Here is a 24,278-nt window from a genome sequence, read left to right as displayed (position 1 = left end):
GTTTGATTCCACCGGTCGGTGTTACAGGATACGTTGTAGCGCTACCTCTGTTGAACTGGGCAGGATAAAACCTGAAGGCTGGTGCAGCCCAGGGAATGCTTTCCAGATCTCCAGGCCTTGTGGCTCTTTTCTGGACCCACGCCACTTTTTGAAACGTCCTTGGTAAAGTGCCTCAGAGGGGCCGCCGTGTTAGTCTGTAACTTTAAAAACGACAAGTCGTCCTGGAGCACCTTAGGCCCCGTCTACACATGAAAGTCAATTTCACACTCTCTCCCTGTAGTTGGTTAGTGAAATCCCTTTGTAGAAGGATGGCTACTTTGAAATCCATGATGGAGTGTCCAGGCAGGTTAACATGTTCCCCTCCAGGTGTCTGTGTGTTACCATTCCTGATGTCTGGTTTGTGTCCATTTATCCTTTGGTGCAGAGACTGTCCGGTTTGGCCAGTACACATGGCAGAGGGGCATTGCTGGCTCTTGATGGCATGTACCACATTAGTGGCTGAGTCCCTCATGTGGTGACTTAGGTGGTTAGGTCCTGTGATGGCGTCGTTTGTATAGATGTGTGGCCAGAGTTGGGATCGGGGTTTGTCGCAGGGGTAAGTGCTGGGTGTGTGTGTCTGAGGTGTGATGTGTGGCGGCTGGAAAGGATTCGCTCCAGGTTTCAGTGCTGTGTGTACTTGAGGATTGGTGCGCACACCAGAACTGGCTGCAACACGCCCGCAGTGGCTGTTACACCAGCGCCGTCGAACCTCCTCGCTGCTGATTGCCGGTGCCCTGTTACTGCCCATCCTGCCTGCATTGACCCTGCCAGCCTCGGCGGCGCACTGGGACCTCCCGTTCGGCTGGCGAGTATCGACGAGCCCCTCTAGCTACCGACCTCCTCTGGCGGGGTGTTCCGCAGGCAGGGACAGGAACGCTGCCGCCACCCCGCCCCCTCGGCTCGTTGCCAGTGCTTGGTACGGTTACGGGGCCGGGACAGAGGACAGAGAGTGATGGCTGTGGAGGGGAGGGGGGCTCCAGCTTTGAGGGGGTCAGGGCTGGGGCAGGAGGGGCTGACCTCGAGCGGATCCTGGTGCAGCGGGGGGGCTAAGGCAGCTTCCTGCCTCCCCTGGCACCATAGACCAGGCTGCACCCCAGAAGCAGCCGGCAGCAGCATCCCAGCCAATGGGAGTGTGGGGATAGTGCTCGGGGCAGGGACCGTGCACGGAGCCCTGCATGTCCCCCCCACCTACCTGCTGGGCCTGCTGCCACCCACTTCTGGGGCGCAGCGCAGTCTGTGGGCCAGGACAGGCAGGTCGCAGGTCACCTGATCCCCCTGCAGCCACCAGACCCAACGCCCCATATTCCACCGCCAGGACTGGGGCACGACCTGTCGTTTGAAAACCCCTGGACACTCCCCAGTGGGGAGAGAGGTGCAGGCGCGGACGGTACCCCCAGGCTGCTGACCGGATTGCGGGGGGTTCGCGGGGGGTGGAGCCCCAGGGAGGCGATGAGGTGACGCCTGACCCAGCAGGGCTGTGCTCGGAGCGACAAGGCGCGGCCCGAGGTGTGGTTAGCCCGGGAACTGAGAGAACAGAATTGGTGCCTCGCGTGTCCACAGCTACAGACTCCCATCCACAGTCTGTGAAGAGGGGCTAGCTGTACACTTCCGATAGCCCAGCCACATGGCGGGCTGACAATTGGCAGGTTCCTGGGCCAGTGGAAGGGCGGCTCCGTGCTCCTGTAAGGGGCGGGTCCTCAGTCAGAAGGGGCGGGGCCTCTGTCAGAAGGGGCGGGGCCTCTGTCAGAAGGGGCGGGGCTGGTGCAAGCTTTTCCCCTGCCAGCCCTTCAGCGCCATTCCGGGGCTCCAGCAGCGATGTAAAGGGCCCCGGGGCAGTCCCCACCCACGCCGACGGGCCTGCAGCCGCACACCTGTCAGGGAGGGCCTGCGTGTATTTAGCCCTGTCCTGGGGACCAAAGTGAGCTCTCATGGCCCCTTTCCAGCCCGACACGTCTGCGAGTCTGTGAAATCGGGGTCTTTAAAAGCAAGCAGGTAGCCAGGGTCCAGGATTAGCCCAGGGTTCACTTAACCCCTCGGGGTCCTAACCGGCAGCCAGACACGCTCTGCTTTCAGCTACCGGCCCTAAAACTTAGTCCGAGCTCCCTGCAGCGCTCAGGGCTGGCAAAAACGTCCTGGTGTGTACAGCCGCGGCAGCCCGACCGAAACTCCAGCCTAGACCCCGCTAGATCAATGGAACAACTCGGCCTCGCAACCGCCTCTCGGAGAGGCAGGTTTCCTACGGCGATGGAGCCCCCCGGTGCGGCAGCAGGACTCAGGCTTGTCCCCCTAAGGAGCTCGGCTCTTCCATCCCTGGCAGCCCGAGGGCATTCGTCTCCGTCCGATGGCTGAGCGGTGGGAAGCGCAGGGTCTGGGTTTCCGGGGTTTCCCTCGTGGAGCCAGGCAGTGGTCTGGTAGCTGGTGGCCTGAGCAGGTCAGTGTGTGGCTGGTGGATCCCCGCTGCCCCAGGGTCGGACTGGCCTGCCACTCGTAGGGCCCTGGGCTGGGATGCAGTAGAATTGGGCAGGACCGTGTCCCGCCTGCGTTCCTCCCGTCACCCCCTTCCAGGTGTACTTGGATGCCTGTTGTCCTCCACCTCCTCGGGGTCCACAACCAACCGTACCGGCAGCGGCTCCCCAGCGTCACGGCTCCCTGGGAGCTCTGCTTGGCCCTTAGGACAACTGTGGCTCTCCCTGGCGCTCAGCTCCAACCACAGGAAAGACGCATCCCCTGCCTCCAGCCATTCCCCCAGTCCTGGGCTGCTGGGCCGGCCTTTTATACTTCCTCTTCCTGCCCCGCCCCTCTGCTTCCACCGTGTGGGCGTGGTCCTCCTAGCTCCACCCACCTGCTGGCTCGGGCCACGCCTCCTCTCCCCAACGTGAAACCAGACCGCCTCTGACCTGAAGAGCTGGGGGTAGCTCCAAAGCTTGTCTCTTTCACCAGCAGAAGTTGGGCCAATAAAAAGTTGTTACCGCCTGCGCCTTGGCTCGTGAACGCCCTGGGACTGGCCCAGCTGCAGCTGCGCGGCAGAGAACAGTCCCTGGCCTTTCGGAGTTGGTCGGAGGCGGGTTTTGCAAGCTCTTGCGGGAGAGAGAAATGCCGCTGAGTTGAGGGCATCGATGTTTTACTTGGCCAGTCGTGTTAACCCCTTTTCTCCATTGAATTCGGATTTTTAAGACTCTCGGCATGATTGGGGTGGAAGATCCTTGGCCTGATTGGGGGCAGAAGACCCTCAGCATGATAGGGGGCAGGAAGGTGCTGCCAGGAGCCAGCAAGGTATTGGGTTTAAATAGTTCCAAAAATGGCATGGCGAGGCTTCTGCAAACAGGAATCATTTGGCCTCTGGAGTGGAGCCCCTGGGGTGGGGGGGAAGGGAAATTGCAGCCCATGAAGTGAAATCAGTCCCTAACTCTGAGGACGGGTGGGATTCTGACGGTTCCCACTGGGGCAGCTGCCACTCCCCACCCCCCAGGGGCTCTGCCCTCCCCATGGGAGACGTGGGTTCCGCCACTGCGTCTCCGGGACTCCACCTCCCATCTGCTCAGGCGAGCTGCCAGCCCTCCAGCCCCGTCTGGTTCCTTCCTGGCTCGTGCGTCCCAAAGCAGGAAGACGCTGCCGCCGGAACTGGGGGACACGTCGCTAGGCGATGCCTGAGCTGGAGGAGAATCCGGCTCACTCGGCCAGCGCTGGGTGAGCCTCTGTCCGTGCCAGTTAAAATAACAGGCTGCAGAACCTTTCATCAGCCCTGCCATGTGGCTGCTTGGAGGCCAGATTCGCACAGGGCACAGATCTGCGGAACCCCACGAAGCTGTCCCTCCGCTGCCACAGCAGAGAGAGTTGGCTTCTTCGGGCTCTGAGCATGTGGCTCCAAAGAGGACGGGTTCTTTCAAGCTTATTACTTAGCGCTGACGTTTGCCTCTTCTTTCCAGCGGCTCCCCGTCCTGGCACCCGCAGCAAACTGTGCCTCTTGTTTTATTGCTTCCTTCAGAGATCACGTTTCACGCTGGGGCCCGGGCGGGCGGTTTCTGCGCAGTCAGCGCTGCTCTGCAGCCAGGCTGTTCGCGTAACGCATCCAGCTGGAAGAGGCGCCCGGTTTTCACTGGAGGCCAAGAACGCCGAGTGGCAGCTCAAATCCCCTGCAGCCGTCCTAGCAGCTGGCGGAGACGGGGCATGATGGCCGGGGGCCTCGCTTCCTTTCTGATCGGGGGGCGGAGAGGCAAGACCTGGCTGCCCCTTTGCGGAGGATCCGAGCTCCGCGCCGGGACGTGTTGCGGGCATGAGGGCCCAGTGGGATGACGAGGAGGGAGGGAGGGGTTGGCATGAAGAGGAGAAGTTAGGATCTGATTCCCCCGTCAGACTGGGGAGGGCTGAGAGCTTGGGCCATTGAAACGAAGCTGCATGAAGCCCTGAATAATATCGATTGTTGGGAGCAGCTCTGCTCGGTCACGATGGATAAACTGAGATGCTGCTTGGGATTGTCCCACCCCTGGGGGCTGGGACAGGAGCTACCCCTCAAAAATTCCCTTGGGTGGAATTCCCCAGATTGGTCGGGGGGAGTGTCTCTTTATGGGGGGGGCTGCAGCTCTCCCCATGTCCTGGGGAATCTAGTGGGCCAAGCACATGGAGGGCCCCACAGGCGTTTCCCCAGCTGAATCCGCTCCCTGGGTCAGGGAGGTTCCCCAGCTGCTGTAGCGCAGCCCTCAGGTTTTTTCCCTCTCAGGCTGCCAGGATGGGGCAGAGCCCCACTTCTTTACCTACATCACAGCCACCACCAGCACATTGCAAGTGAGAATGGAGAGGGGGGAAACTGAGGCACGGAAAGGTGGAAAGTGACTTGCCCCAGATCATCCACTGGTGGAGCCAGGATTAGAGCGCCCATCTCCTGAAGCCCAGTCCAGCGCGCTATCCGCTAGGCCACGCTGCTTAACAGCACTGATGACACAAAGGCGGGGGGGGAGCAGGGACGTGACTTGTCTGGAGTTGCGCTGTTAGCATGTGAGGGGTACAGTTGGGAACAGAGCCCAGGTCCCCTGAGTCCCAGGCCAGCCCCCTACCCACTAGTCCACGCTGCTCTTGGCTTCTTTGCTCTTGACTGGCAGGCAGCAGGGGGAATCCAGGGGGAAGGAGGAAGGCCCAGCACGAGGAGATGTGACGGCGGCTTTCACAAAAGGGCCGGGTGGTGGTTGTCGCTCTGTCTTGGCCGTGCCAAGATCTTCATCTCCCCCACCCTGCCCCAAGCCTGCAGGCCAAGGGCGGCACTGGCGAGAGCGGAAAACAAGCCCGTTCTTTGCACGCCAGGCTGCCTATCAAGTTTTGAGAGCTGCGCGTTTGGAATTTGGGGTGAATAGAAAATCCGCCAGTACCTGCAGCTCAGCGCATGGTAAACAAGGAAGAAAGGGACATTAAACACAGGTTTCTTCTCATGCTTCCGGGTTTACAGCAGCCACTCACGGACTGTCTGGGGTTAGGAAGAAACTCCCAGGACAGGCGGGTTATTTCATAAAGGACTCTGCCACCGACTGGGTGACCTTGGTCAAATCACTTGATCTCTTAGCACCCTAGCTGGGGAACAGGATAGCAATCCTACCGCTAATGAGAAGGGATCAGTTTTAAAGGGAATGGGGCTATTTGTCTGGTCCAGTATGTCAAACCCTGCCTGCTTAGACACAAGGTCTGCCAAGACTTTCTGCTCTGCTTTTCTCTCTTCTGGCTGGAGAAGAGAAGATCCCTGCCTAGATCAGAACGTCCTGGTTTCTGAAGTCCCCACGGCTTCTGAATAAATTGTTGCTGCTTCTATGAAAGATGAGCTCAGTGTGCAGTGTGCAGATAGCCCCAGGCCCCAAAGAGTTCATAATCTGAGGAGACCAGACGGACAAGGAAAGATGGCTACCCTCATTTCATGGAAGGGAAACTGAGGCACAGAGCAATGCCATGATTCGCTCTAGGAGACTCCGTCAAAATTGAGCCTGGATCTTCTGAGTCTTAGCCCAGTGCCATTTGCTTTGGGTTTAAACGATTAAGATCAACAAAATTCTTTGCCTTGACCTTTACTGATTTTACCTCTGGTAATCCTTAAAACCCACGGGAACATAAGAACGGCCAGACTGGGTCAGACCAAAGATCCATCTAGCCCAGGATCTGTCTTCCAACAGAGGCAATGCCAGGAGACCCAGAGGGAATGAAGAGAACGGGATCATCAAGTGAGAAACAGGCTGGGGACACGATCCCTACCCATCCTGGCTAATAAGTATCGATGGACCCATCCCCCATGAATGTATCTAGCTCTTTTTGGACCCCTGTTATAGTCCTGAGTAAGGAGACGAGAACGAGACAGGAAACGAACATTGTTCGTGCTACGTTACACACGGAAAGCAAAGATTCAGTCTCTTAAGAAACTACGTCCCCTCCTGCCACGCAGGAAAACTGGAATAGACAACCAACGTCATGGGAACAGCTGGCCCAGGCCGCAGCTTGGCTTGTTGTGTGAAGTACAGAGTCACACAGTGCCTGTTGCTTTTTTCAAATTTCCATTCCGACAAATCAGCTTGCCACATCAAACAGAAGGAAAGGCTTTTTAAACCTCACTCTTTCCAGCGGTCGGCCGCTGTCTTGGCAGGCCACATCTCCTTGGATGTGCGAAGATTGGCAGCCTCCCCTTGTGGAGTGAGGTCAGCAGTTGAAAGGCACTGGAAGGGATCACAGACGTCTCCAAGGTTCTGGGCTCTAGAACCTCAGAGGTTCTAGGCTCCCGGCCTCGGAAAGGGAAGTGTTGAGACTGAAACGGTGTGAATGGGCCAAGGTGGGCGCCGTTAAGAACATAAGAAAGGTCAGGCTGGATCAGACCAAAGTCGCGGGCGCCGTTAAGAACATAAGGTCAGGCTGGATCAGACCTTGTAGCCGGGCCTCTCCCCGTCTTTGCATGTTCTGCCTCTGCCTGCGCACTCTCCCATGGCCACGGCATCCCAGCCTGCCTCCGGTGCGCCCCGGACTCTGGTTTCACAAGGAGTAACGGAAGTTCGAACTAGGAAGCTTAGTTCGAACTATCTAGTTTGTGCCCTGTGTAGCCGCGCTGCACAGGGTTCGAACCAGCGGGGTTTTAAAAATGGCGGCTCCCCGCTTATGCAAATGAAGCCCGGGAAATTCAAATCCCGGGCTTCATTTGCAAGTGCGGTATGCCTACATTACCCTGCTAGTTCGAACTAGCGGGGTAGTGTAGACATACCCTTAGTGAGTAACATTTGGGTTAAAAACGTGGAATGATATAAAATTAACCTGGCCCAGGAGAAAGGGATTAAAATCGGCCTCTCCGACAGGCCTCGAAATGTGCCCGTAAATGGAAGCATCATGCAGCAGGTGTGTTTCCAGCTGGGTTCTGCAGGGATCACGTCTCAGCCCTACGCTGTTTAGCAGTTTTATCAGTGAACTGGAAGGAAACATAAAAGCATCATTGATTTAGTTTGCAGATGACTTAGCACTGGACTAAATTGCCAAGGGAGGTCATGGAATCTCCATCACTGGAGATATACAAGAGCAGGTTGGATAGACGCCTGTCAGGGATGATCTAGATGGGTGGTGTCCAACTAGTTCTGAAGCTGTAGCGAACTAGCCACATTCAACTGGCCAAAGAGCCACATGTGGCTAGCGTGTTGGGCACCACGGATCTAGACGGTGCTTGGTCCTGCCATGAGGGCAGGGGACTGGACTTGATGACCTCACAAGATCCCTTCCAGTTCTAGCGTTCTAGGAGTCTCTGACGCGCCAGTTGGGGATCGGCAAATGATGAAGAGGACAGGCCATTAACACAGAGCAATCTAGAGCGCTTGGTAGGCCGGGCACAAGCGAACACTCTGCATTGTACTATGGCTACAGATTCACATATACAGCCAGAGGCTGGGAATGGGCGACAGAGGATGGGTCACTGGCTGCTTCCCTGTTGTGTTCATGCCCTTGGGGACACCTGGCATTGGCCACTGTTGGAAGACAGGACCCTGGGCTGACCCAATGTGGCAGTTCTGGTGAAGGAACAAAGAACACAGGCCGTGCATTCGGGATGGAGGGCTGGAAAAGATGTATTTGGGTGTCAAAGTGGAGTCCTGATGGTGCCCAAGGCTTTTTGCATCTCATGGGCTCACCCCCATAGATTAACCCCAGGGTTCAGTCTCCTGCACTGTCTCTCTCGTACCTTTCATTGGCCCGGGGCTCATTTGAAAGGCACCCGCAGGTGCTGGCCAGGAAGCCTCCCCAGCTCCGTCCTGTGCTGTGGAAACAGCCAGAGGGGCGCCTCTGACAAGCGGAACATTGAAACCAGCTGATCTCTTCCCCCCTCCTCCCAAGCGCTCCACAAAGAGCTACAGTCCCTGGGAGCAGAGGTGTGGAATCCGCATAGGCTGAGCCGGCCCCGCTGCGCAAAGCGTTTCTGAGTCGAAGAAGAAGAAAAGAGAAATAACATTTTTAAAAAAAGAAGCAAAACACAACCCCCCAACTCCCTGATGGCCAAACCCTGCAAGCAAAATCAAGCGAGCGTCACCCGGAGCCGCCAGGCACCCTCACTGCCCTTGCAGGCTGCCACGCTGCGGCCCTTCCCCGCCTTGCTCTGGCAGCAGGCTTTCCTTGGCAGCTGGCCGGGGCTGCTCCTGGAAGGCAGCCACTGGAGGCATTTCTGCCCTGCCTCCCGGAATCGGGCCGAGCCAACGGAAGCAGGAGAGAAGACAAAGCAGACCCAGTTTGGACCGGGGGCTTTCCCAAGCAGGGAGCCAGCGTTGTCTCCAGCCAGCTGCTTAACGTACCCGTTCTCTGGGCCGGTTACCCGGCGGTTTGGCAACCGTTTTGCCTTCCAGCCGTGGGCAGCCTGCTCCTCTCACGCTGAACATCGGATGTGCCGGGAAAGGCTTGTGCTCTAGGTTGGGAGCTGGGCAGTACTGCAGCATCTCCTTTAGCTCCATCGTCCTTGGAACACCTTTCAGGTACTGAGAGAGTGTTACAAGGAGAAGGAGAAAAATTATTTTCCTTAACGTCTGAGGGTAGAACAAGAGGCACTGGGCTTAAACTGCAGCAAGGGAGGTTTAGGTTGGACATTGGGAAAAACTTCCTGTCAGGGGGGTTAAGCACTGGAATAAATTGCCCAGGGAGGTTGTGGAATCTCCATCACTGGAGATATTCAAGTGCAGGTTGGACAGACGCCTGTCAGGGATGGGCTAGAACGGGTGGGGAACCTTTTTTTGGGTCAGGGCCGCTTCAGAAATTTTTGAAATGGCTCCGGGCCCCCCAGAAGGGGCAGGGCCCCAGGTGTAAGGTTTGGGGCCAGGGCACGGCCGTGCTTCCCCGCCCACAGACTCTTGATTGGTCTGGGGGTGGGGAGCACACACAGTCTTTGCCCCTCCCTCCCGAGAGAGAACCACCAGCTGTTCTGAACAGCTGGCGGTTCCCTGAAGGTACCCATGCCCCTGGGGGTGGGAGGAGACTGCGTGCTCCCCCCTGCTGTCCCCAGGTCAATCAAGGCTTGGGAGTCGGGGGAGTGCGAGAAGTCTCCTCCCGCCCTGCCCATGCCCTGCAAGGAGTGAGTGGCACTTAGAAGTGCTGCGTGCTACTGGCAGGGCGGGAAGAGCGTTGGCGCGCTCCCCCCCCCCCTCCCCGGGCCCTGATTGGCCTGGGGGTGGGGGGGAACGGCAGCCCGGATCCACTTGCTTGGCGGGCCGGATCTGGCCTTCGGAAGCCCTTTTTCCCCCCCTAATCTAGATGGTCCTGCCAAGAAGGCGGGAGACTGGACTTCACCTCTCGAGGTCCCTTCCTGTTCTCAGATCCTATGATTCCATCCAGGGCAGAATGTCTGTGTGCACCACTGCCCTCTGCTGGATGCCTTTGGAATTGCTCGCTTGTGTCATAGACCCCCTGCAGTGCCCAGTACATGAAGATTCTCCCTTTGCTCCGGTGCTTAGGGGGACCGTGTTTGATGCCGCAGAGGTGAGGCTGGTTGAACTCTTTCTAGTCTGGCAGCCCCTTTGAAGCTGCCAGGCCGGGTTCTGGTCAAGGGCGTTAGTTTGGAACTGGCCTAGATATGGGGCCAATCTTCTTTGCAGCTGTATGGTGCCTGGCCCCTTAGCCCCCCTGGACCGCCAGCAGCAGATGTAGGGGGCAGACATGGGCTATCCAGCTGGGGTGGGTCTGTGGGTGCCAGAGGAGACAGGCACGAGCCAATAACAGCCTGGGGGGTAGAATGTGGGATGAGGACTTGGACCCCGGGGTAGCCATCTCAGCTGGTCAGTCCTGGCTACCCTCAGGCAAGCCATGTGAGCTAACTGCCATGCCCATGAGGAAGGCTGAGCTGGGGGCTGCAGTATCGGTGGCTTGGGTTCAATTCCCTTTTTCCGCCACAAACTTTGGTCTCGTGCCTCAGTTTCCCCTCCATGCAAAGGAGCGGGGAGGGAATAACAGCCCTGCTGCCCAGGATCGCTACATGAAAGGCTGTGAGGTACTCGGCTGCTGTGGTTGTGGAGGCCAGAAAAGCCCCTCGCTAGCGGGGACGAGGGGGTAGCTCTCTGCGCCTCAGTTTCCCCGCCTGTGCAGTGGAGATGGTGCTACTGCCCTCCCGCGCCGAGTGCTTTCAGATCGAGGGCGGGGCCGTCCAGCGGAGAGCTAGGCATCCGCACTACTTGCAGAGGACCGGCGAGGAAAAATATCCACTGGATTCTCCCACCCTCCTCTGCAGAAAAATAGATCCACAGCTGGCTTTGCCGCAGCTCTCTCCGGCTGGCAGCTGGAACACGCGCCCTGTGGAAGAGGGCTGTGTTTGTCACGGGCAGACAAAGGCAACTGGGACAATGTGACTCTTCTCCAAGCGGCACTTGGCCACCACCCAGGTCCCTGGTCATGACTCTCCTCCTGATCGTGGTTAAAAACACACTCGAGACGGGTCGGCTGCCTTGCCCTGCCCCGTCCGGGGGTCCTGTCGGGTGGGGGTTATTTGAGAGAGGAAGGGGAGCAGGGAAGGGGCTGGTCGTGGGGAGACCAGGCAGAGCGAGAGCTGGCTTGGGAAGGTGAATCGGGGCCGCAGGCCCCCTGCGTCTGGCTGAAGGGCAGGGGGGCCAGCTCCGGGCCTCAGAGCGTTTGTGGCCGAGCTCCGTGGGCCATCAGCTGGCCGGGGAAGGGAAGGACAATTGTCGGGGCGAAGGGAGGGTGCAGCAGGGCCTGGTTCCAGGCGAAGCTGGGGGCATTGCGGGGATTCGCCCAGGCTGTGAATGCTGGAGGCAGGGTAGGGGCCTGGGCTTGCAAACTGCTCCGGCTAGGAGCCAGGCTGGGACGCCGGCCTCAGTCCTGGAGCCAGAAGGGGGGTGGGGAATGGCTGGATCAAAGCCCCGTGTTGTGTAACCAGCGCAGAGGCCCGGCAGCGGTGCCAGGCAGAGGCGGGGCGCAGCGTTAACCCTTTCCTGGCGAGCGGGCGGCTGTTCTCCCAGCTCACGGGCACCCCCCCCCCCAGCTGCAGCTGCAAAGCTATTCCCACGGGGGGGGGGTGTTGGAGCCAACCTCTGCCTCCCCCCTGTCTCCCAGGCAGCCCGTGGGAGCGCTGGAGGATCCCCCTGCAGCATGGTCTGCCCGGGCCGGGTTTAGAGGCCAGGGACTGGCTGCACAGAGGAGGGGAGGGGGCAGAAGGGGGCTGCGTGGGGCTGCAGTTCTGCTCCGGAAGGGGTAGAGCAGGGGGTGAAGGCAGCGGGCGGTGCGACCGCGTCTCTCTGCCACTCTCCTGCCTTTGGGACTCTGCAGGCCAGCAGATACCCCAAGGGCAGGTGTCCTGGGTGGAAAGGCTCCATTCCCTGTGGGGGGGGAACGTGCCACGGCCCCCTCCCCAGCTCCATCCCGCAGGAGGGGCTCAGCGGTCCCCAAACCACGCAGCAGAGAACAGAGCCCTGAGGGATGTGGGCTCCCCGCTCTCCGAGCTCCCCCCAACTCCCCCCACATGTCCTGCCTGCCGGACTTCCCTTCAGAGGGGCCGGCGCGGGGGCTGCTGGGGGCCGGGGGGCTGCCGCTAGCCCCGCGGGTGCATGTCTCGCCCTGTGGGCAACGTAGGCTGGCTTGGGCGAGCAGCTGCCTTTTCCAGGGGCTGGGGGGCCCAGGATGGGTGACTTTCTCAACGGGGACGGTTGGCCCAAGCCCCAAAAATGAGCCGCCCAAAGCGGACGGTTGCTGCATGGATGGAGCCTCCGTTGGGCTTGTCCTCGGAAGCCCGTGGAAAGGATCCGACGGACCTCAGTGAGCGTTGGGCCAGGCCCCGGGAACGTTCTCGGAGCCACATCCCAAGTCCCGTGTGGACCTCGGCGCATAGTTCAGGTTCATAAATCCATGCAGGTCAGGCCCATCAATGGCTGTTCGCCAGATGGGGCAGGGTGGTGGCTTAGCCTCTGTTTGTCAGAGGTGGGAAATGGGCGACCGGGGACGGAGCACTTCACGATTCCCTGTTTTGTTCGCTTCCCCGGGGCACCTGGCGTCGGCCACTGTGGGCAGACAGGACACGTGTGTTCCCGTCCCCGTACAAAGTCCAGGGTATGGGCCCATCTCCCGTAACCAAGGACCAGAGCCAGCCAGGGGTTAACTCATCTTGCGAACAGGTGAGTGCCAACAGGGCGTTTAGAGAGGGAGTTCTCCGGGTAAAGGAGGAGCAGATACAGGACTCTGGAGGGAAGTGTGTGTTGTGTTCGGGGCTCTCTTGCTGCGTGCTGAGCTTGTGTTTGTGAGTGAGGGTTGGTGTGTGTTCTGTTTTTGTTTTTGTTTGTTTTTTCCCGTGTTTGTGAGTGAGGCTTTTTTTTTCTCCCCCTTCCCCTTCATGGAGTGTGTGCTGTGATTGGCAGGTGGAAACGGTTAGCGTCTAATTAAAGTTTGAATTCTAGAAGCCTTTGCTGATTGGCTGAGCCTTGGTAGGGGGAGGGACTTTCAGGCACTCCAGGGCTTTATAAGGCGGCAGCAGGCAAGCAACCAAGCAGCTTGTGAACAGGTGAGTGCTAACAGGGCGTTTAGAGAGGGAGTTCTCCGGGTAAAGGAGAAGCAGATACAGGATGCTGGAGGGAAGTGTGTGTTGTGTTTGGGGCTTTCTTGCTGCGTGCTGAGCTTGTGTTTGTGAGTGAGGGTTGATGTGTGGTTTTTTTGTTTTTGTTTGTTTTTTCCCCTGTGTTTGTGAGTGAGGCTTTTTCCCCCTCCCCTTCCCCTTCATGGAGTGTGTGCTGTGATTGGCAGGTAGAAACTGTTACTTTCTAATTAAAGTTTGAATTCTAGAAGCCTCTGCTGATTGGCTGAGCCTTGGTAGGGGGAGGGACTTTCAGGCACTCCAGGGCTTTATAAGGCAGTGGGCAAGCGACTAAGGAGCTTGTGAACAGGTGAGTGCTAACAGGGTGTGTGCTGTGATTGGCAGGTGGAAACGGTTAGCGTCTAATTAAAGTTTGAATTCTAGAAGCCTTTGCTGATTGGCTGAGCCTTGGTAGGGGGAGGGACTTTCAGGCACTCCAGGGCTTTATAAGGCAGTGGGCAAGCGACTAAGGAGCTGGTGAACAGGTGAGTGCTAACAGGGCGTTTAGAGAGGGAGTCCTCCGGGTAAAGGAGAAGCAGATACAGGACTCTGGAGGGAAGTGTGTGTTGTGTTCGGGGCTCTCTTGCTGTGCGCAAGGCGGAGTGGGGGGACAGAGAGGCTCCGCAGCAGCGGGCAGTGTGGGAGATAAACCTCTGTGGGGACTTCCCAGGCTCGCCGTGGACAGGCTGGGCCATGCGGAGCTGGGCTGTCACCCCGAGCCCCTCACAGGCGCTGGCGATCGTCCTGTTGGTTTGGGTCAGGCCCTGGCTGAGCAGCGCTTTCCCTTTTGGTGTCCACACACCCGCACGGAGGGGCTGGGCATGGCCTGGGCCTCCACCTGGGAAGTTTGGGGTGTGGCAAACCTGGGGGCAGATCTGCATTTTGCAGCAGGGGCCTGTCTCCAGCTCCGGCACATGGGGTGGGGATAGGGTGGGGGGCAGGTTGAGGATCTGCCCTATGGTCTCCGATTCAGCCCCCGGGATCTGGTGCAACTTTTCCATCCGAGTTACAAGGGGCATGTCTGCAGCAGCCCTGCGCTGGTCAGGCCTCAGCTGGAGTATTGTGTCCTGTTCTGGGCACCACATTTCAAGAAAGATGAGAAATTGGAGGGGGTCCAGAAAAGACCAACGAGAATGATGAAAGGTCTAGAGAACATGAGCTATGTGGGAAGACTGAAGGAACTGGGCTTGTTTCGTTTGGAAAGGAGAAGACTGAGAGGGGACGTGGGAACAGTTTTCAGGTATCTAAAAGGGTGTGACGAGGAGGGAGAGAAATTGTTCTCCATGGCCTCTGAGGCTAGGACAAGAAGCAATGGGCTTACAGTGCAGTCTAGGGAGGTTGTGGAATCCCCATTGCTGGAGATAGTTCAGAGCAGGTTGGACAGACACCTGTCAGGGATGGTGTAGACGGTGCTTGGTCCTGCCACGAGGGCAGGGGACTGGACTTGATGACCTCTCGAGGTCCCTTCCAGTTCTGATGTTCTGTGGTTCTATGAAAGTCACTGGAATGGAAAGCGAAAGTCTTGTCCAAGCGCTGTCATTTGCCACATCTGCCCCGCGGCCACTCAGCTGCCTTCTGGGGTGGAGCCGGGCAGCAGGGAGGCGGCTGCGGGACAGCGGAGGAAGTCCTGCTAGTGGGGAGACAAACCTTGACAGCTCTAACACGGTGGCTTAGTGGCTGTGGGCCTGGCTCCCTCTAGCGCCTGACCCTGGCCACTACGACCACTGGCTTGTCACCGCTCCAGCAGCTCCATGTGTAAGAGGGGTGGTTGCTTTTGGGGCTGGAGGTCCTGGGTCCGAGCCTGCTGGATGAACGTGGGGCGGCACCTTTGCTGCAGGATGCCCTGGTGTGGGTGTGCACAGTGTTCCTGCATCTGGTCTTGGCTGCAGCGAATGCCTGTTGCAAGGTCTACAGCGATCCTTTCAGTGTCCCCCTGTAAACACCCGGCACTGCACCTGATCTCTGGAAAGCAGAGCTCCTGTTCCTCGCCTCTCTCCACAGCTTGCGCCCTTGTGTATTGCTGCCCCCGTCACAGCATCCCGAGGAGCCTTGTGACTCCAGCGAGGGGCTTAGCTCCTCCACCGCCCGGGTCTTTACCCAGCAAACGGGGAGAGGGAGCACTTCCAATCCAGAGCAGCCTGCTGACTTTGAAATGTATGAATCTCCCACAGATCGATCTGGGGGTGGGGGCGGGGAGGTAGGGGAGATGGGCCGGGCCTGTGCTACTCAAGGGCGTAATACGACGGGGCGTCGAGCGGACTGCGGCGCAGCTGTGGGTCCGTTTACAACCTCTCCTGTCAGACAGCGGGGCATCGGCCTGGGGCGGCCAGGGCACCTAGCGCTTTTGGATTGCTTTGCAAATTGGCTGGCCATGGAACGCCGTGGCGCGGCCGAACACACGGACCCTCCCCAGCTCTGCAGGGGCGTGTCAAGGGGCCTTTAACGTGGAGAGAACTCAGGGGAGCCGGTTTATACGTCCCAGCTGGGCAGCGGCACGCCGGCAGCGTGACACTCCGCACCGCCACCGGGGGGGGGTGCCGGGAGACGAACGCCCCCGGCCGCGCCCTCAGTGCTGTCGCCCGCAGCCCTTCGCTGGCACCAGGGGAGCACTCGGCAGAGCATCCAGAAGGAGACAGGCTCCTTGCCAAAGGAGCTCACCCCAGACCGACACCCCAGGGAGCCTGCAGCGCGCACAATGATCAGGCTGATGCTGGGCAGATTTTAGTGCCAGCGGTGCCCCAAGACAAATATAAAAAACCCCGGGCAAAGCCAGAGCTAGCCCGCAGGCCCCACGGCGCGGGGAAGGTTAGCAGTGTCACTGCTGCCGCATGGGTGGTAGGTGGAGGCCTAGCTGGGGAAGGCAAGCCCCAGCCCCACCCCTTCCATCCCAGGCCCCACCCATCCCACCTGAGGCCCCACCCCTTCTGTCCAAGGCCCCACCCATCCCACCTGAGGCTCCACCCCTTCTGTCACAGGCCCCGCCCCTTCTGCCCAAGACCCCACCCCCTCACAACCTCTCCCCATGCAGCCAGGCCCCACCCCAGCCCAGAAGCCCAACCCTTCCCAACCGGACAAAGAGCCTGGCTGCTGCAGCGCGATCAGCTGGGGAGTGTAGGTTTGGGAAGGCAATGCCTTCCCTTGCCTACGCTACCCGCCGCCCACGTGCATGAGGGAGGCAGCCCTTCCATTTGTAGGTGCCGTGAGCCAACGCGGGGGAGCGGGTGCGGGGAGGAGCACCCAGAGGAACAGGGAGGGGGCAAGAGAGAGCCCCGCATTTTGCCATTCAAATTTTGGCCCGGATACTGGGGGGCAGTGCCCCTCCCACATGCTACCATGAGCCACCTGCGCTTCCGTTCCCCGTGAAGGAGGGTGGGGTGCCCTGCTGCTGGCCTGTTCCACTTTGATTTTGCAGGGGCGGAGCGGAAGGGCAGGGGAAATAATACCCTAATATTCAGGGCCCGTCCTGCGCCAGCACACCGGCAGGATTCCCGGCTGCTGAGAGAGGAAGGGTCCGTTCCGATCGGTTATTGCTAACAATTGGGCGGCTGAAGAAAATCACCTCTTACCATTTGGGCAAAGGCTGCCCTTCCAATACATCCCAGCAGGGCCGTGTCGAGCAGGGGTGTGAAAACAACCAGACAGCCCCTGCGACAGTGACGCCGCCCACACCCCGGTGTGGCCACGGCTGTGCCAGTGGGCGAGTGCGTGTGCCGGAAGCGCCAACGCCGTTCGGGGAGGGGGTGGTGTCAGGAAGCTCCTCCTACCGGCAGGCGGCTGTGCTCCCACGCGGAGCGGTGCCGAGCTATGGCGGCATGGTGTCTGGCGCGCAGACACAGCCCGTGGTCGCAGGCCGCCCGCTACGGGTCCCGTGATTCCAACGAGGCTCTCGGGAGATGCTCTCCCCAAGCAAACATCAAATCCCCATCCCCAGCAGCCATGCCAGAAACCGGACCCGACGAGTCAGGGCCATCCAATCAAGAAACAGACCCAGACCACGTGACCCACATGCGCCAGCACAACAGCTCGCCTGTTGGACGAGCGACCCCAGAATTAACTGGGGCGAGCCCCTGGAGAATGGTTTCCCATGACGGAGCGGAGAAAATCTGTTGTTTGTTTGCGCACAATCAACCAACTGGGAAAGAGGAGAAATCCATCTACTAACCCATCTCCTAAATGATTCTTTGCAGGTTAAATGCTTGGCTCATTAGCACCCCCTACGTTCCAGGCGCTGGCACTTTTTAACCGCGTCACCGTCCACCCAAACACGCACTGAGAGCCACTCTCCGATAAATGACCTTTCTCTGTCTCTCCAACAGGGCAGGCCGAGGCTGCAGAATTAAGGCTTCCTGACCAAGCCCCTCTGATAGTCACAAGGCTCATTGAAGCGCTGGAAAAACAAGGTACGTCAGGTTCACGTTTCCTGGGCCGCTTCCTTCCAGGCGTGACAAATACGTGCACAGCGCTGGATGTGCACCTTCCATGTGTCATATGCCCCACGCCGTTCCTGCTGACGCTGCATGAGGGAGAGTCAGAAACCAGGCCCCTTCTACGTTCCCACCCGTGCACCTCCACTGATTGTAGCGGGACTGCTGCAGATCCATGCAGGAGGGAGACTCCACGGGGTTGAAAAGTTTTGAACGGGGCTAGCGCCCGACAGGAACCGCAACCAGCCAGGCCCTCACACTGTTCTGAAATACGCATCATCCACCAGTCCAAGCCAGGCGATGCGATCTCTAGGACCTAGGGGTGGGGTAGCATTGTCTCTTGTGAACCCAACTGCTACTTGCAGGCAGTGTCCAATCCATAGCAGAGATGGGTCTGTTACCACGCTGGGCTTGTCGGCTTTCCTATTCGGTGCCCGAGACTCATGTTTTCAGCCGTGGAGATTTCTGGTTCAGCCCCTGTCGTTGGTCGAGATGGAGGCTGCCAGATTTGCCCCAGCCATGCTATGTGTTGGTTATGGGGTGTCTTTCCATACTGAGCATGGCCACATCTGGAGGATTGCGTCCAATTCTGGGCCTCTCATTACGGAAAGGATGTGGACGCATTGGAGAGGGGCCAGTGGAGGGGGCCAAAATGATTCAGGGGCTGGAGCACATGACCAAGAGACGAGGCTGCGGGATTTGGGCTTGTTTAGTCTGCAGAAGCAAAGAACGAGGGGGGATTTGGTAGCAGCCTTCAACTCCCTGCAGGGGGTTCCAAGAGGCTGGCGAGAGGCTGTTCTCAGTGGGGGCCGATGGCAGATCGAGGCGCAATGGGCTGAAGTTGCAGTGGGGAAGGTCTAGGTGGGATCTTAGGAAAAACGATTTCCCGAGGCGGGTGGGGAAGCGCTGGGACAGGTTTCCTGGGGTGGGGGTGGAATCTCCATCCCTAGAGGTTTGTTAGTCCCGCCTGGACAAAGCGCTGCCTGGGATGATGGAGTTGGGGATCAGGTGTTTGGGGAGCAGGAGGGATTTCTGGGACAGGGGATTGCTGGGGCACAGGCTGACCTCTGGTGGCTCCTGGCCAGTGACGATGGGATGGTCCGGCAGGCTTCCTGCCTGGCCTAGCAAAGGGGACCGCCCTGCACCCTGAAGGTGGCCAGTAGCAGGTCCAGCTGCACAGGCCCCACGCTCTGGCGCCGCACTCCCATTGGCTGATTCCTGGTTTGTTGCCAGGGCTTGCTGAGCACAAATGGAGGGAGCTTGATGGGGGCTTTTTTATCCCGTGAGAGTTGGCGACTCGCCCACACCTAGGAGCCAGACCTGGTACTAGCTGCTTCTGGGGCGCTGTGCGAGCCGCAGTGCAGGATAGGCCGGGAGCTGCCTTAGCCCCTCTCCCTGGTCACCTGATCCCCCTGCCGTCACGAGCCCCGGTACCCCACATTCCGCGCCCCAGGACTGGGTAGTGACCCGTCGTTTGACTAGACTTGGCTCTTCCTTTCCCTAACGCTCCGACCTGGCAGCCGTGAATTGCCAGTAGCAGCGTGAGGCTTGAGGGGAGCTGGGAGAAAAATGTTGCATGCAACTCTTCTTTTTGGTGAAAACCACAGATTGAGCTACCTTGGAAGAGTTGGCAAATTCAAATCAATTGGGCAACATTGTTTTAGTAAAAATTAAAAACCAGAAAACCTCTAAACGGAATTTGAAAAGATGTTCTGTTTTGACACTTTCAAATGCCACACTTTGGGGTTTGGGTTCAAAATGACTTTTCATTTCAAAATGTCCTTTTCATCCTGTTTACAAGCAATCCAAAAATGTCCAAACATGGTCAATATCGAAATGATACCATTGGCTTTGGTCAAAGCCTCACGTTGAAGTGGACCAGAAACAAAACCTTGTTGGACATTTTGAAAAGAAATAATTGTGGGTTAATTTTCTGTCTGCTGCTGTTGTTTTTGGAATCACGAACGCATCGAAAAATCGATTCTTCTCCCAACTCGGACACACAGTGATGCGGTTCTGATTCCAGGCACCAGAGGGCAGTGCACACAGATACAGACACACACACCCTCATACAGTTATGATTGCCACACACATACCACAACATGCAAGTATTGTAGACATACACACACACACACACCACAACATACAGGTAATGTTCACCCTCCCCCCCACCAACATACAGAAAAAGTTGCCACACACACACTACAACATACAGGTAACATTTCCCCCCCCCCCCCCACACACACACATACAGGTAAGGTTGCAGGGTATTGACAGTAGAACAGAGACACCATAACAAGATGACTCCGATGCTTTCCTGCTGACCCTATCTATAGGTTCGGCCCTTCTGAGTTAAAGCAGGTTTGTTTGCACAGTGCTTTGGCGAGAGTGCCAAAAAATCATAAAATCATGAGTGGTGTGGAGAGGGCCAATAAAGAAAAGTTATTTATTAGTTCCCTAAATAGAAGAACTAGAGGACACCAAATGAAATTAATAGGTAGCAGGTTTAAAACTAATAAAAGAAAGTTCTTCTTCACACAGCGTGTAGTCAACCTGTGGAACTCCTTGCCAGAGGAGGCTGTGAAGGCTAGGACTATAACAGAGTTTAAAGAGAAGCTAGATAATTTCATGGAGGTTAGGTCCATGAAAGGCTATTAGCCAGGGGATAAAACGGTGTCCTTGGCCTCTGTTTGTCAGAGGCAGGAGAGGGACGGCAGGAGACAAATCGCTTGATCATTGTCTTCGGTCCACCCCCTCTGGGGCACCTGGTGCTGGCCAGTGTCGGCAGACAGGATACTGGGCTAGATGGACCTTTGGTCCGACCCAGTACGGCCGTTCTTATGTTCTTGTGTTATGTTCTTGCCTCTGATCTATATTTTTCCTTTTGGTTTCAAAGGCATCGACAATGAGGCTCTTTACCGAGCCCCTTCTGGCGCCTTCAGCAACCCTGAGCTCAAACAGGCTCTTCTGACCGGTAAGTCACCGTCCCGCTGTTCCCGCCTTCATGCTGATGGGCTGAGATGCTTTGCACTGGGTGTGTCCGAAGCTGGGAGAAGAGGTGTCTGTTGCCACCATGTGCCCCACACATGAGCAGTGTGTCTGTGAGCCCCCTTTTCATTTCCAGCATGGGCATCTCGAGTATGTATCCACTGCAGTGATCGTAGTTGTGTGTGTCATAAGCCCTATTCTGGTGACAGCTAATGGAGATTTTCCTGTAAGTCAGATGCTAAAGGCTTTTATTTTTGGAGCAGGAAGATCTGAGTTGCGTCTTGGCTGTTGCTAGGAAGGTCTGTGCGGCTGTGATGTGCAGCAGGGACTGTCATGAAGATCCTAAGTGTCTGTGCCCTTATATATACATAGCATCCTTGCGGTGCAATTATCGGCCATAGCAACAGTGTTGTGACACACTGTGTGTGTTCCCCGATGAGGTCCATATCAAATGGGCTCCGTTTCAAAGTAAGACATTGGTGTCCCTGACAGCCAGCTCTGTGTGTACACGGGGGAGGAGGGGAGGGGCAAAGAACTGTGGGTCCTGCTTGACGAGGGATGGTGAGGTGCTGTGGCCGATGGAAGCACGGAGAAGGGTGGTGTGTGCAGAAGAAGCCTGTGTGTTACAATGGCAGCCCCGGGTCTGATCAGCGAGCCAACACAGCTCTGGGACAGGGATCTGGATTCTCTTCTGGCTCACCCGTTGCTTGCAGAATGGGACCGTGAGTTCCAACCGCAAGCCACTTCATACCGGTGGCAACACACGAGCCGGTTTCCAAGGCGCTTTGAAAACCAGGCCTTAGCTCCCAGGAAGGAGAGGGCACATGGAAATTGTACACAGTGCAGTACCGGGGACTCCAGAAACCCGCATTCGCTTCCCTGCTCTGCCACAGCCTTCCTGTGTGACCTTGGACAAGTGTCGCCGTGCCTCAGTTTCCCACCTGTGCAATGGAGATAATACCCTGCCCTGCTTCCCAGGAGTCTGGTGAGGATAAACCCCATAGAGGTTGTCAGGCGCTCAGATCTTGTGGCAGTGGTGGCCACAGAAGTACCCGAGAGCTAGGCCACAGTGATGTGCGTTGGTATCACATGGCCAGTCTGTGACAGGCAGGTGCAGGATGGTCCAGAATTCCCACTGCTGAAGCTAGAGGTGCAGCAGGGATGGAAAGTTTGCCATCAAAATGTTTATTTTTGACCCAAAAACATGGCCTTTTCCCTCTTTAAGCAAAAGTTGTCGCCAGAAAAAAATGGTTAAAAAATTACTTTTTTAAAACAAAAACAAAAAATGATCAGTTTTTCTCAAAGAATATGGAATATTTTCTCTGCAGCCCTAGTCAGAGCCACTAACCTGGGCCCCCCCCAGTGCTGGGGAAAGCGGAGGATGTGATAGACCTTGGCTTGAGCAAGGCTTTTGATATGATCTCCCACAGTATTCTTGCCAGCAAGCTAAGGAAGTATGGATTGGATACATAGACTGGAAGGTGGATAGAAAACTGACTAGATTGTTGGGTCCAACGGGTAGTGATCAACGGCTCGATGTCTGGTTGGAAGTCGGTTTCAAGTGGAGTGCCCCAAGGGTCGGTTCTAGGGCCGCTTTTGTTCAACATCTTTATTAATGACCTGGATGAGGGGATGGATTGCACCCACAGCAAGTTTGCAGATGTCATTAAGCTAGGGGGAGAGGCAGATACGCTGGAGGGCAGGGATAGGGTCCAGAGTGACCTAGACAAATTGGAAGATTGGGCTAAGAGAAATCTGAGTTTCAACAAGGACAAGTGCAGAGTCCTGCCCTTGGGACGGAAGAATCCCAAGCATGGTTACAGGCTGGGGACCGACTGGCTAAGCAAAAGTTCTGCAGAAAAAGACCTGGGGGTTACAGTGGATGAGAAGCTGGTTATGAGTCAACAGGGTGCCCTTGTCACCAAAAAGGCCAATGGCATATTAGAGTGCGTTAGGAGGAGCGTCGCCAGCAGAGCTAAGGGAGCGATTATTCCCCTGTATACAGCTCTGGTGAGGCCACATCTGGAAGATTGTGTCCAGTTCTGGGCTCCCCAGTACAGAAACGATGTGGACGCATTGGAGAGGGTCCAGTGGAGGGCAACAAAGATGATGAGGGGGCTGGAGCGCATGACCTGTGAGGAGAGGCTGAGGGGTTTGGGCTTGTTTAGTCTGCAGAAGAGAAGAGGGAGGGGGGATTTGGTAGCAGCCTCGAGCTACCTGAAGGGGGGTTCAGAGAGGCTGGCGAGAGGCTGTTCTCAGTGGGGGCCGATGGCAGATCGAGGCGCAATGGGCTCCAGTTGCAGGGGGGGAGATCTAGGTTGGATCTTAGGAAAAACAGTTTTCCGAGGAGGGTGGGGAAGCGCTGGGCTGGGTTCCCTAGGAAGAGGGTGGAATCTCCATCCCTAGAGGTGTTTGTCTCAACTTGCCAAAGCCCTGGCTGGGATGATGGAGTTGGGGTTGGTCCTGCTTTGGGCAGGGGGCTGGACTCCAAGACTCCTGAGGTCTCCTCCAGCCCTGGGGTTCTCTGATGTTTGCAGAGAGAGGGGGCCGGTTCAAATGAACCCCTCCAGCAAAATCAGAGGAGCCGGGAGCCCAGCGAGGTTCCCGCAGAGCATGGATGGGAGGTTGGTTTGGGAACCAGTGGAGAGACACGGCTGGGGAGATTGTTACTTTTCTTCTTCCTTCTGTATTTAGGGCCACATCCTCCCTGGGTGCAAGCCAGCAGGGCTCTCTTGTAGCCGGTGCAAGTTTATCCCAGCAATGGGATTGGCTCCTCCATTCATTGTCCTTGTTCTCTGTTCATTCGTGGGTGCCGTCGATTCTTAGGAAGCAGGTTCTTTTTGTAATAGAATTCTCTTGTTGTTTTTCAGCCCTCCTCCCCCACCCCAACTCCAAACCTCCAGTTGCTTTCTGAAGGGGGGGCAGTCTTGGTCCTGCTTCTGGCTCCCCTCTTCTGCAGCCCTGGGAGCCTGCATTGGCCCTTTGGCTCACCCCCACCCAGGGTGCCACACCCCAAGCCAGTGAACCAGCAGCGCCACCCAGAAGAGCCCCCCAAGCACAGGCTGGGGAGATCTGGCTCCCGTTGGCTTCACCCTGAGCCCCGCTAGATGGAAACCCAGACCCGGCATGAAAATCTAGACAGGTGACTTCATGCGGACAGCGGTTTGCAGACACCCCCTTTAGGGTGCACCCGTGCTAGGCGGTGACTCACTCGATCTGCCAGCTGATTCCAGAGCGGGGCTCAGGGCGGGTGTTTCCTTGATATCAAATTGGCTGGAGAGTTGGAGGGAAGGCTCCCCTCTAAGGCAATCTGTATGGTATGGGTCAGCGGCTGGGATTGTCTGGGCATCTCCCCTGTGTCCAGCGCCCTGCCGCTGCCTGGGCCGCAGGCATTGGTGGCTTCTCTGTCTCTCTGCGGTGCACCCCAGGCCAGCCCCCTGAGACCTGGAATGGTTTGGCCTAAGCCAGGTTAGGGGGCTCAGCACAGGTGTGATCGGGGAAATCTGGCACCGGGGTTATCCAGCAGCTCAGCCCCTTGCGGCTGTAGAGCCTTGAAATCTAGTAAGGAAACGCAATCACCCTGGCTTGTCCGCGTGGCGCATGGCCCGTCCAGGGAGAGAGGCTGCAGGGGTCCCTGCCCCCAAGCGGGATGCCCAGATGATGGAGGAGGACAAATCTGGGGAAGAGGGAGAGAGCTGCAGATGGGGGGTGGGTCTTAGGGGGACAGTGGGGTGCCTGCCGCCCTGGGATGACGCACGCCCCAGTGCAGAGATTTCCCA

General features: G+C 57.5%; 1 protein-coding gene across 4 annotated transcripts in view; it reads left to right on the top strand.

The window, feature by feature from the left end:
- The window catches only part of PIK3R3 (phosphoinositide-3-kinase regulatory subunit 3), a 295,643-nt gene that overhangs the window by 47,076 nt on the left and 224,289 nt on the right, over positions 1 to 24,278 (top strand). For all 4 annotated transcript variants that reach the window (XR_012905836.1, XM_075935898.1, XM_075935897.1 and 1 more), the window contains 2 exons: positions 17,404 to 17,487; positions 20,408 to 20,485. Coding sequence is in view for 3 of the 4 variants with exons in the window: in XM_075935898.1 (XP_075792013.1) it covers positions 17,404 to 17,487; positions 20,408 to 20,485 (162 nt within the window). In the remaining variant the exon portion in view is untranslated. The remainder of the gene's footprint in view (positions 1 to 17,403; positions 17,488 to 20,407; positions 20,486 to 24,278) is intronic.

The sequence above is a fragment of the Pelodiscus sinensis genome, chromosome 9 (assembly GCF_049634645.1).
Source record: "Pelodiscus sinensis isolate JC-2024 chromosome 9, ASM4963464v1, whole genome shotgun sequence".
Taxonomy (NCBI): Eukaryota; Metazoa; Chordata; order Testudines; family Trionychidae; genus Pelodiscus; species Pelodiscus sinensis.
Note: the sequence above shows the minus strand (reverse complement) of the source record. Positions and strands in the feature narration are given on the sequence as shown.